This window comes from Fusarium oxysporum, genomic scaffold (assembly GCF_000149955.1).
Source record: "Fusarium oxysporum f. sp. lycopersici 4287 supercont2.55 genomic scaffold, whole genome shotgun sequence".
Taxonomy (NCBI): domain Eukaryota; kingdom Fungi; phylum Ascomycota; class Sordariomycetes; order Hypocreales; family Nectriaceae; genus Fusarium; species Fusarium oxysporum.
Genome location: NW_017264855.1, coordinates 28,436 through 41,203, shown reverse-complemented (window position 1 = coordinate 41,203; position 12,768 = coordinate 28,436). Strand labels below are relative to the sequence as shown.

Here is a 12,768-nt window from a genome sequence, read left to right as displayed (position 1 = left end):
ACTATTTGCTGAAATAGAGGAGGGCTATAAGAAGGTATAAAGACCTTAGTAAGAAGTTTAATAATTAAAGAGTTATCTTATAATATCTCTATAGGACCTCTTTGCCGGTTAGTATCTAATAGGCATACTGCTTCCTTTATAAGCTGTATAACTATAGTATTTATATTACCTCTAGAACAGAGGTAAGTACTAATAATACACTAAGAGCTATCTCTTAAATAGTATAAGCTACTTATATTAACTTATTAAGGCAATATAAAAGATAATAAAAAATTAAGAATATAGCTTTAAGGATATATATATATATATAAAATAATATTCTTATTACCTATAAAATACCTAAGATTAAATAGAAATTATTTAAGTAATTTACTAATAGTAATTTTATTAAAGGCACTTAAGTTAATTAATAAATAATATTATATTATATATAAGGTAATACCTATTAGGAAGAATCTCTTTTTAAAGCCTCTCTTAAATTATAATATTAACTACTAGGTTTTTATTAAGCTTAAAGTCCCTTATTATTATAAAATTTATATAAAGCTAGGATTTATAATACTTTTTATTAAATATAATATCTATTTATATTAGTAATTATAAGATTTATTATCTTAAAATTTATATTAATAGGTTCTTAATTTTTAGATTACTATTACTCTATATAGCAGACCTAAGAATACTAAGCAGCCTATGCCTTCGAGAATAACTATTAGCAGGAGCAGCTAAACTATTAGTTAACTAGCCACCCTAGCAGTAAGCTAGCCAGCAGGCTATAAGTAAGATTAGCTGCTGCAAATCCTTAATAAATCTATACTCACTAGGGTCTTATTAAAAGCAAGCCAGTATAATAATATATAAACTATTAGTAAGGTAAGTATATTAACTTAGTACTAGATATAAAGTTAGTTAGCTAACCTTAGATCTAGATAAACAACAGGAGTCTATATTAGCAGTTAGAAGAGGCAACCTAGTATCCAGAGGACGAGAAGTTAATAAGAGCTAGTTAATAGTAATAAAAATATAGTAGTCAGAGAGTAGAGTGTTAGACCTATTTCCTGAGTAATAAATAGAGTAAGAATCTTCTATTTAAAACGAGACCTCTTAAGATACCCTACTATCTTAAGCATTAGGAGGGCTTAAGATAAAAATAAGGTCATATTAAGAGAGCTAGTTACGCTAGGTTTATCAGGGAGTATTTATAGGTCTGTGCAGAACTAACTAATTAAATGTTATATAAAGTCATGCCGCTGTAGGGTCATGCCTCTGTATTAAAACTGTTATACCGCTCTGTTAATTCTTATAATTAATTAATAATAATTATTAGTTACTTCTTATATAATAAAGAATTAGTATTAGTTAATATTCACCTAATATTTATTCCTAGTTTATATAATTTATTGCAATATGTTAAGGAGTGTATATGCTTAATAGCTTTAATGAAAGGTAAGGACAGGTGGTAAAAGGAACATAGCCAGATAATGCAAGATGAATATATGTATCCAAGTATTGCCTCTGAGGCCGAATAGAGTTGTCTGCTTAACTGCAAGGGTGACGCCCACATGTCCCTCGCTTGACCAGACGTGGGCGGAACATGAAAAGTCCAGCCATTCACGGAAGTGACGTGATAAGATACCCCTCAGATAAATACGGTGTAGTCCGAAGTATTCGTTTAGGCCACGTAGTTGACAGTCAGCTCGCCCTTGGAAACGTCGTTGCCATCGTCGGTTGGTACACTTCCACAGACCTCGCAGCCGTGTTCGAGCAGGCGGTTAAGGTACTCTAGAGTCTGCTGAGTATTGAAAGAACGATTGCCGATGTTCTGGTAGAAGGCACAGAGGCGGCCGCTTGCGTGCGGCTTACATTCGATCTGTTCACCGTTTCTAAAAATACCGTTTCCAGCAGAAATGGTGTCGTACAGGTCCGAGATTTTCCCTCTGGGAGTACCAGCGAGGCCACCTAGACGGCATGCAGCTCCTCCGTTACAGTTGATGCCCTGGCGGCGGAACAATTGGGAGGGATGCTCTACGTCGCGACGCTTTGTCAGCTTGGCGTCGGCGTCGATGGCGCGCTTCTGGTTGCCGGAGGCGACCATGTTGGCTGTAAGCTCGCCTTTGGAGACGTCGTTGCCGTCATCCGTAGGGATACTACCGCAAGCCTGGCAGCCGTGGTTCAGTAAACCCTCAATGTATTGAATAGACTGCGCGGTGGTGAACTTGCGGTCGCCAATATTCTGGTAGAAAATGCACAGGTTCGGCTTCCCAATAGTGATGGAAGACTCGATGCAGATCAGCTTCTCGTTCTGAGACCACTGCTGGTTCTGGTCTTTAGTACGCAGCTGCGTCAGAGCTTGGCTCAGCAAGCCTTTATTTCCGGGACAAAGGCCGCTGCCTTGGCAGTTGATGCCCTTCGCGCTGGCTGTGGCCAGCAACCCAGCTAGGGCTGTGGCAATAGTTAGAGTTGAGAAGAACATGTCTAGTAAAGAACAGGGAGTAATAACTGGATAATCTGAAGTTCGAATGGCGAAGTGTAATCATGTTTGAATGTGGACTGTGACTGAAGTATTTATGCTCTTTGAGCGCCGTCCGACGGCTAACAGAGCTAGAGTACATGCAAAGTCTGAGTGTATCCCAGTATAGCAGGCATTCAGCTGTGGTAACACGATGCAACGATTACGCGTCATCGATCATATGGACACAGTATTCCAAAACCTTTCAATATCATCCAACTCTTGACATTCTATAACTGATCCTGAAAACTTGGATCACGTTGATTGGACGCGTTGTGTTTATGATGTCGACGAGATGTCAGCAAATACGATGGCTGATGAGCGATTGGCTACACTTGCGCGCTTTCCTGCTCTTAGCGCGTCAGCGCTAGCGGTTGTGATCCAGCATTGCTTCGGTGATCAGCAGGGCGGCGAGACCTAGTGTCGCACTGAGCGTGCTTAAAGGGTTAGAGTGAATATGATGAGCAGCAGCAAATGTGGTGATTGATTGTTCTTCTGTGTGGAGTATTCTATCCCACAGGTTTTACTTTAAATCACCTAGCTTGATTACTAAGGGCTGTTGTTCCTGAGGGGCCCCATAGGGACACGCCTAGGCGCCTCTCCACTTCTGCACGCGTAGGCGTGCGGATTATGTCAGCACCCAATTTGGCACAACTCCACAACTGCATTTCGAGTTTTGAGGCTGGCGGGTTTCAGAATCCCGAGATTCAGAACTGCAATGATTCCTAATTATCAAGCTGAATACAATTCCTGCTGCTCTTTTCCATCATTCTCAGCCGCCTCCCAGATGTCGCGCAAGCCTCTTCTGCTAGAAAATGGATTACTTTCCATCTCTGCCGCTACCTGAGCCTCCACCCGATCATCTTCTGCTTTACTCCAATCCAGGTACGCCATCATCTCTTCCTTACTCCAATCTCTAGATCCGGTCGGTGTCGTACAGAGTTTGCCCATCTGCTTCCAGTCAAGACACCACTGGTAGCTTGCTTTGTCATACCGCAAAGGTAGACCTAACGCCCTCCGATACTGCTGGTTAGTTTTGACGCTACCACGAGGCTGCGCCTTATACCAAGCATCTCGAGCAGCACATATCTCCGATAGATGGCTTGTGGGTCATCATATCTTAGTGTCGGCGCCACTGATGCTGTTGAAGATGATGCTACTGGCGACTTCCCTCCCTGTGTCGATGGTTTTGCTGATGACACTGCCGATGATGCTGCTGTCTCTATACTAACGACAATGCAGCTAGTATCATCCCTGCCAGACCCAGCATGTCCGGATAATCCTGATGATGGGTCTTCCAGTGGTTCCCCTTCCTGCAAAGATGATACAGATGCAGATACTGCTGCTGCTGGTCGTGCTTCCCCGGATAATGCTGGCGAGAGTGCCACTGGCATTGCTTCTACCTGTGCTGACGATGATGACAAATACAAAATCCCCTCGTACCGTTGAGGGCATGCCTTTGACGTCATCTTGTGTCCTAATTTGTGGCATCTACTGCATGTAGGTCGTGCTTTTGGCTGCGCTGCTGCCTGAACTGCCTCGAATGCACTTGGTTCTCTCTGAGTGCTCGATTGCGATTTACTTGTGGTAGAATCGGCAGCTATTCGATTAGATCGGTGTCGAGGCTCCAATAGCACCTGATGAACACCATGACGACTCAAATGCCAATGCGGGTGAAAATGCTCCAAGCGAAGGGTTTGGCCTTGCTCTTGTAGAGCCTTGAGAATATGGGCGCAAGGGAGGCCGTGGGATCGAGAGAATGTACCGGTACAACTAGGCAGGTCTTCTTTCATAAGCCGCTTCCGCTGTTCTTCAACTTTGCGTAAAGCCTCGTGAGATATCCAGCCACGTATGGCACTATATAGTGATCCAGAGAGCTCAATTGGTATTCGCATTTGCTGCCTGACTTGGTTGGAGCGCAGCTCAGATAATTGATTAAGAAGCGCATGTTTCATAGCTCTCCACGCCTCGAAGAGATCTAGCGTAGATTTCTTGAGGTGGCTCTTAAGGAGCCCATGGATACCCTCAACCCGTGAGGTGACCACATTACCAAAGTGAGGGTGCTGGTCGACCCAGGCCTTAACGAGCTTTTTCTTGTACGGATCGAGCCAGTTGGACTTGATGTAGCCAACCTCTTCGAGATATTGAGGCAGATAGCGCTTTTCAAGCTCTTGTACGCGCTGGTCAAATGCCTGTTCATCTGACGACCTCATAATCGAATGCCAGTGGTTGAAAAAGTCATTCCAATCGCTCAGACCTTGCTGATAGGCCTCAGACCCTTGCTTATGGTGTACGAATGTTGGCTGGCAATAGCGGAGGACCGCCTTATTCGCATGCCACAGGCATAGCAGGGAGATCGAAGACGGAAAGCAGCTCTCTACAGCGTTCATACAGGCCTTATCACGGTCAGTCAGAATAACAGATGGAAACCTTGTGTTGCAGAGTTCATACAGGGACCTGAGCCGGTCCAAGGCCCATATGAAGTCCTGCTCAGCCTCGCCATTAAGGAATGCGAAGGCGATACAGAAGGATCGCTGACAGGCATCAACACCAATCATATCAAGCAGCGGCATTCCGTATTTGTTCGTTTTGTATGTGCAGTCCAAGAAAAGTAGATCTGGGTAAGCCTTCAAGTATGCCAATAAATCCGGATGGGCGAACAACACCGCCGTGATTCAGTTATCTGAGTCAAGCTGCATCCGGTTCCAGAACCCTTCCTTGTCTAGCTGGTTAGCAAAAGCATGTATAGTGCTCTGACCCTCACAGAGCTCTCGTTTGCTATCTGCGAGACGGTTGTAGATATCTTGCTGGGTTGCAATGGTATTCGAGTTCTGGCGAATATAAGTCCTGATACCTTTTGGCGCTACACCAGCGTTCGTAAGGCGGCTGATTGTTGACCTGTCCACATCCGAGAGCTGCCGATGGACTGGGTGCGCCGATTTGTGCCAACTTGGTTCATGGTTGTGTGAAGAAAATTGTGGATCCGGACGATGCCTTAAAGACCAAGTCGTCTTATCTAGGGATTCCTTCGCGATGATAGAGAACCGGCAGTTGGTTCCTCGCGTAGTAGTCTTGCGCTGGTGGTCCCTTGAGGCGCTTGGTGGCCGACACCATCGATCACATGCGTTTGTGATAATCTGCCTGCCGCTGGTTGATCGCGACGATCTCCCAGTTACGAACGCGTATCCTCTTGGTGCTGCCCATTCATTGATAGCTGTGAGTAGAGCCTCTCGCGAGTCGTACGTGCCCTCTGGCGGAAGCACATCATCAGGAAATGCCGTCTGCGCCATAACGGCAACCCCTGAAAACTACGGTTGTGGTTAGCAATGGCAGCAATAGCCGCAGCCCCTGAGAAATGCAGTTGTGGAGTTGTGCCAAATTGGGGGCTGACATAATCCGCACGCCTACGCGTGCAGAAGTGGAGAGGCGCCTAGGCGTGTCCCTATGGGGCCCCTGTTCCTGAGGGTCATTGAGACTATGCCCGGCCTGCGACACACCCCCCCAGATTTCAGTCTGTATTAGATAAGATTTGCATATTATCCTAATTAATATCCTCCTCTGAAACGTGTTCTAGATTAATCTGCAGTAAGATATTAACCAGACCTAATTATTTTACGAAGTAAGAATACTTTTCTACTAAAAGAGGTTTTATAAAGCCACTGCAGGCATGTCTATTATTAGAACCTATTAAACTGTAATTTTACCGTCTTAATAGATCTCTCTTAGCTAAAGATTATAGATATTAATATATCTTAACTTTAATATTAGTTATAGTCTCTCTTTCTAGACTAGTCTTACTATTTATTAATTATTATAGAGGATACATAGTTAGTATTTTAGATTAAATTATATCTAACTAAATAATTAGTATAAAGCTATTATCTCCCTTACTATATAAGATAGTAATAATAGTTCTACTTTAGTTATTAATATAATTATAATCTTCTGTTTTAAAGACTACTATATAATTACCCTGCTAAATAACTTTATAAGATAGCCCTAGGTAGATTTTTAAGTCTTTAGATTATCTGCAAATAATATGTTACTTAACTACTATAGCACTTTATTATTACCTGTCTCTACTGCTATGGCCTTATTTATAGAGCCTAAGAACTTAATGGCATAGTACTATATAGTCTAGAGATATAAGAGAACTTTATTTATATACTGCAGGTACTCTAGTAAAGGGTTTATAGCAAATTAGCTTAACTGGCTAGCTATATAGGAGATATCTAGTCTTATTATTACTGCTATATATAGAACTAATCCTACCTTTTCTTATATCTCTGTTATCTATTAAATAGTGGCCTATCCTTTAAAAGGTTAGGGATGGTATAATAGAATAAGAGGAGTTATTATTCTTATTAATTTATTAATCCTGAACTTATTATAAAGTTTATTAATATATCTATCCTGGCAGATCTAGAGCTTCTTAGCCTTAGTATCTTAAATAATCCTAATATTAAGGAAGGTAATTACTTCTCCTAAATCCTTAATCCTATATTTACTATTTATTACTACTTTAAATTCATTAACTTATTAGAGATAATTAGATTATATAATAATATAAAGATTACTAATATAAAGAAATAAGATAAAATAAGTCTCCTTATTAATAAAAATATATAGTTTATCTAGGTATTATTTAAATCCCAGGTCTATAAGGAACTATATAAGTTTATAGTATTATAATTTTAGTAACTTATACAGAGTATAAAGCACTTTAAGCAGTCTTTAAATCTTTCCTAATTAACTATATCCTAGTATATATATAGTATAGACCTTCTTATCTATTTTAGCATTAATAAAGGCATTCTTAAAATTAACTTAGTAATATATTAGCCTAAATGCATAGATAAGAGCCATTAGAATCCAGAAGCTTTAATAAGCACTAGTTACTGCATAGATATCTTTACCAGAGTAGTATTAGAGATTACCTCTAATATAAATGCAGGCTTAATAATAAATAAGATATCCTATATTATCCAGTTTATAGGTAAAGACCTATTTAAGTAATAGTCTTTATTTACCTTCTAGATAATTAACTAGTTAAAAGGATTTCTTCTCCTTAAGTAAGTTAATCTTAGCGCCTATAGCTTATTTAAAGCCTTCTCTCTTAGGGTACTATTTTAGTTAATACTAGAATTCAGGTAGTAATAGCAGGTCCCTCCGATAGGTTCGGATTAATTATGCAGCTGCAAAGGCATAGGCGATCTAATATCCTAGCTTTGCGCATTCTAGTTATAGGGTATATACCTATCTTTATGCTTGCTTCTAGACTTGATGTAAGGTAGAGTGCAGTTTAAGTATTTTAATTATATCCTAACTTCTTAGAGATAGTTTAATATTTCTCCTAGAAGTTATCTAAAGGTTCTAGAGCACCTCGGTATCTATTATTCCTTTCTTTCTAGGTGCCTCTTCTCCTAATATATTTATCTGAGGATATAATAATACTTAATAGATAGCTACTTGATTTGGGGGCTATAACACGTCTGGCTATTTAACCTGTATTTCCCCTGCTGTTGCTTATTTAGGTAAGCTTTGTAGTATAAGAAGTAACCCTAGTGGAGGTGGCTTAACTTCTGTTTAGATTGAAATAGGAACTAATATTACTATATCCTCTGTAATAGGCAATAACTTAACATCTTCTTTATCTAGATTAACTTTATTGGCTATAATAGCAAGAGCCTATCCTGATTTAGGATAAGTTATAGTAAGCTGTAGATTACATATAACTTTCTCGTTAATTTAAATATTATAAGATATAATATAATTAAGGTATAGAATCTAAACTTTATAAATATTAGTTATAATAAATCTAATAAGCTATCCTATAAGCGCGTTTTCTTATAGTTTTGCTCTAGCTAGATAAGCTTTCTTATTTTTAATTAATATATAGGCGAGAGAGCTAATAATTTTAAGATAAGAGAGGTTTAGCTTTCTGCTATAAACTATCTTAAACGGAGTTTGCTATTATTTTTATTAAACTAGAATATAATTAAGGAGGCAGGTAGTATAAGTAATAATATAAGGCTAGAGTTTCTATAATAGATTTCCCAATATTTAAAGCTTATAAGTAATAGTTATAATTACCCCCCTAGAATACTTAGCAGGATTATTCTAATCTGGCATATCTAATAGAGATAGATTAAAGATAATTCCTTTTATTATAATAAAATGCTTTTATTTCTTACCCGACCTCATCATCGGGGAAACCTATGACGAAATCTGCGAAGCGCGCAAGACAGTAGCGGCTTTGTTCAAAGATGCCAAGGGTGATATTTTTTCAGATCCGGATCTGACTATCGAGGATCGCACTATTCCAGGTTCTCATGGCGACATTGCCATCTCTATTCTCTCATCCAAAACATCAAAGGATGCTAAAGGCTTGAGACCCTGCATTTTACACATTCACGGGGGTGCCATGGTTCTCGGCGACCGCTTCCTCGGCCTGAATCCCTTCACACTATTCATCAAGGAATGTGACGCCGTCATTGTCACGGTTGAATATCGCCTGGCGCCAGAACATAAGGGCATGACGCTCGTCGAAGATTGTTACACCGCACTCCTCTGGGTTGAAGAACATCTTGAGGAGTTTTACCTCGATCCGCAACGGCTGATGATTGCGGGAGCATCAGCTGGTGGTGGACTTGCTGCCGGTACGGTATTGTTGTCGAGGGATCGGGGCGGACCGAGATTATGGGGCCAGATGCTCATGTGCCCAATGCTTGACGACCGAAACATCACCGTCTCGGCGGCTCAGTTCGAAAGGGAACGGGCTGCATACTGCACCGACCAGAATAGGAAGGCATGGGCATGCGTGCTTGGTGATCAGGTTGGCAAGGATGGTGTAAGCATATACGTTGCTCCTGACAGAGCTACAGATCTTTCCCGCCTCCCGCCCACATTTGTCGATGTTGGTGGGGCTGAGCCTTTCAGAGACGAGGCTATGGCATATGCTCTGAGGTTGTCACAATGCGGCGTCCTCACGGATATCCATCTTTGGGGTGGAGGATGTCACGGTTTCGAAGGGATTGCTCCAACAGCAGCATCGTCTAAAGCGGCTGCCCAAGCGAAGTCGGATTGGGTCCACAGGGTTCTTGGACACTAAATTCGAAACGTTAGTCCTATAACTCTCGAGTTTCTTCCTAGTTATGTCCATCCTAATTCAGTCAAACCTGTTTAGAAAAGGCCGTGCCACTGGAATATGCTATCCTAACTGCGCGACAGATTTAACTGCGAATCTATTTAAAGTCCCATAGGAAAACAAAACGCGCTAATGAAATAACGACCTGGCTCTATTTGAGCCAAACGGATTCAGGTCACCACCAACTTTGGTTCAGTAAATCGCATTTCGAGTATATGCATTAATTCATTACGGCGAGCATGGTACGTATGGCTGGTAGGTGCTGTATAGTACTCAATACCCTCAAGTGTATTATCCAATGTAATACCTTTATTGTACTTGCTTAAACTGTCAACGTCCTAATCTCCGTACTAACATAAACCTGAACAGTCTAGTCTACTGTTAGAAACTGACCAAATCGTTACACATACACGCCTCTGGTGCCTCCCATCAGCAACCTCAGCGCCCTCGGTATAGTTTACCCCACCACAACACCTTCACCCCCACTAAACCGCCACAAACCACGTCGCAATTACATCTCTTATTGGAGATCACAAGTGTGAGGCGACCAAGTTGGTGGCAAGTTGTGGAAGGAGGAGGAGGAACATTCTATAAGAGATCGTGCCTGTACATAAACAGTAGTTCCCCTACTGCACATTTAGAATGAATTAAGTAACTAAAATCTTCTCATTTCCATTGAATAGCCGAGACAAGACCCTTTTCTTGTTGAACCTCGCTCTTTCTGGCGCTGACTCTCAGTTCCGAAAATATCATCAATGGTTGCTTGGTTGGCAGCCTTTTGAGGACCTGGTGGCTATCACGGGCCAGATGAGGTCAGCTCAAGAAGCAATGCCACTGTATTGCGAGAATACTACGTTAGAGAAGAAAGAGAGAATGCGGGCAGGCGCGTAGACGCGTAAACGCGTATAATAGTCCCTGTGGCCTGCCCCATGCGCCTAGTTATATGTCGACCCCGCCCTGGGACCAACACTCCGGACGCTCCCGTCATACCAGTAAGACTGTTGTCTTATTCCATATAAATACGCGGCAAAGAAGGGAAGCTAGTGCCTTTAGGAATACTGAAACTATCGAATTAGAGATTGACAGCTCCAAGGCTGATTAGATCAATAAAAATAATACGACAGTAGATAACTAAAACAGGTGTGCTATTGGGGAGAAATCCTGGGCGCCAAAATGGTGCCTCCAGCACCAAGTTCCCAAGCTTGTCTTCAAGTACCGGTGCAAAGCTTTTTCTTTCCTCGTCCCAACAGTATTATAATAAGAGGTGGCCTGCGTAAGCGAAAATGCAATTTGAGTCCAAGCCCGTCTCATTCGTTACCTGCTGTTGCGGCCCCGTGCTCATATATAGCCCCGGAACAGATCCAGCGAGAGTCACACCGGAAATCGTCCCGATAGAAGCCATCGAATCATGCGGCTCGTAAGTATTTAGGAGCGGTTCCAAACTTACGTTGAGCATGCCATCTCTAACCTCTGAAGCCTTCGGCCTTTGATAAAAGGCGGTCGTCCAGGTCGGCAAGATGCTAACCGCTCTGGGGCTTTGAGAATCCATAGAGCCAGTAGTGCTGGTGCTGATCGAGCCTACATATTCAGGGTTCATAGAGCAGCCATAGGCCGTCAAAGGTGAAGAACAAGTAAGCAAGGCGTCCACGGACTTCCTTGCCTCGCTGGAAATGTATGCTTGAATGAGATCGCAGTTGCAGTCGGTGTGCCGTAACAATTCCGTCTTTAGATAGTATATTTCGGTAGTTAGAGAATTAAAACACGAAGATAGGTAGCGGTTCCGGTCTTCCATGGCTTGTTCTTGGGAAGCAAGGGCTGAAGCTTCGTCGCGTTTGCGTAACCGGCATCTGGTGGCAGCGATTCGGTTACGTTCGAGGATGCGTCTTCGGCGGGGATTCTTGAGAAGGTCATCATCGTCGAGCTCCTCCTGCTGCCCTGTTGGGTTTGATCCTTTGGACTGTTTCTTGAGTTTCTGACCGCGTTTTTTTGGTTCAGGCGACTTTACCATCACCGCAGGGGCGCTGGCTTTCGAAGGCGCCGAACGCGGCCGCGCTTGGCTCCGGTTGCGAAGCGGCTTGACTGGTGTATCGTCGCGCTCAGCTCTCGATAATATCTCTTGCGAGGTTCCGCTGTCCCAGAGTCGATTGGACTCCATGAGCTGGGCCAGTGCGGCGCTATAATGGGGCTGCTGTTCTGGAATATCGGTCCCCACTATCGGGACCCGGAACATATCTATTGGCTCCTCGAAGAACGAACTATCCGTTAATTAATATGCGTGACATGGTTTAACATTATATTTCCAGACATTGGGGAAGCGCAGGACTCCATGGACTTGACGAAGGAGTCGACTGGTATAGTGTGATAGTTTTGAATGTAGAGGGCACGGACCTAAGATCTCCCATGGAGGGAGAGTATGGCAGCTGTAGGAATGTGGCCATCGGGGATCCCAGTCCACGGGTGCCAATAGACAGTTTGAAGGGATATATTGGCCTTGAGGTCTGTACAGCCCTCACAATGGGTGGCTTTGAAACCACAAAATGCGAGATTTCAGGAGGTCCCACGCCTGGTCTAGAGCTTCTCGGGCGACGACAGACAGAGATGGTATGGTCAGGCAGGGGAAGGCTAAACTGTGGCTCAATATTTAAGATGGTATTACTGGACTATGGGTCTAATAACCCTAAGCATATAAGAAGAATGTAGTGATAGAATCCTTTAACGATGAGAATCAAGAGCCTAAAGATGGAAGCAGAGCGCGAGCTGATAAAAAGAGTCGGAGGTTCATATATGGGAGCAAATAGCAGCACCTATAACTCATCAATTATTATCACCGGAATGCGATACTGGACCACCACTAGCACGACCAGCTTGTAAAGTTGGTGCCGCGGGGGAAGCATACTTGCGGCGTAGGAGTAGGGGATGTAACAGGAACTCATAAACAAACCCAACACCTCAATTCCCCAATTCAATTGGATTCGAAGCATGTTCAGCCCTAGCTCGCAATAAGAAGACTTGGGGCGTTAAGATCAGCAGGGCCATTACCATCCAAATATCTAGTGTAAGGCACATGGCGTCATTTGGTAGGATCTCTGGCGGGAGGAACCCCTGCGCCTAA

The 12,768-nt window shown here is 42.7% G+C and overlaps 3 protein-coding genes across 3 annotated transcripts; 1 reads left to right on the top strand and 2 right to left on the bottom strand.

The window, feature by feature from the left end:
* Positions 1 to 1,382: 1,382 nt before the first annotated feature.
* On the bottom strand, positions 1,383 to 2,513 carry FOXG_17568 (uncharacterized protein). Its single transcript, XM_018397574.1, has one exon. It carries the CDS (start codon positions 2,471 to 2,473, stop codon positions 1,673 to 1,675), a length of 801 nt encoding a protein of 266 aa, XP_018258625.1. The 5' UTR covers positions 2,474 to 2,513; the 3' UTR covers positions 1,383 to 1,672.
* A 6,420-nt stretch (positions 2,514 to 8,933) lies between these two features.
* Positions 8,934 to 9,620, top strand: FOXG_17567 (uncharacterized protein; the record flags this gene model as incomplete). Its single annotated transcript, XM_018397573.1, has 1 exon — positions 8,934 to 9,620. One exon carries the CDS (start codon positions 8,934 to 8,936, stop codon positions 9,618 to 9,620), a length of 687 nt encoding a protein of 228 aa, XP_018258624.1.
* Positions 9,621 to 10,908: 1,288 nt separating this feature from the next.
* On the bottom strand, positions 10,909 to 12,094 carry FOXG_17566 (uncharacterized protein; the record flags this gene model as incomplete). The annotated part of the gene is made up of 2 exons (XM_018397572.1): positions 10,909 to 11,911; positions 12,045 to 12,094. 2 exons carry the CDS (start codon positions 12,092 to 12,094, stop codon positions 10,909 to 10,911), a joined length of 1,053 nt encoding a protein of 350 aa, XP_018258623.1.
* Between the last annotated feature and the right edge of the window lie 674 nt (positions 12,095 to 12,768).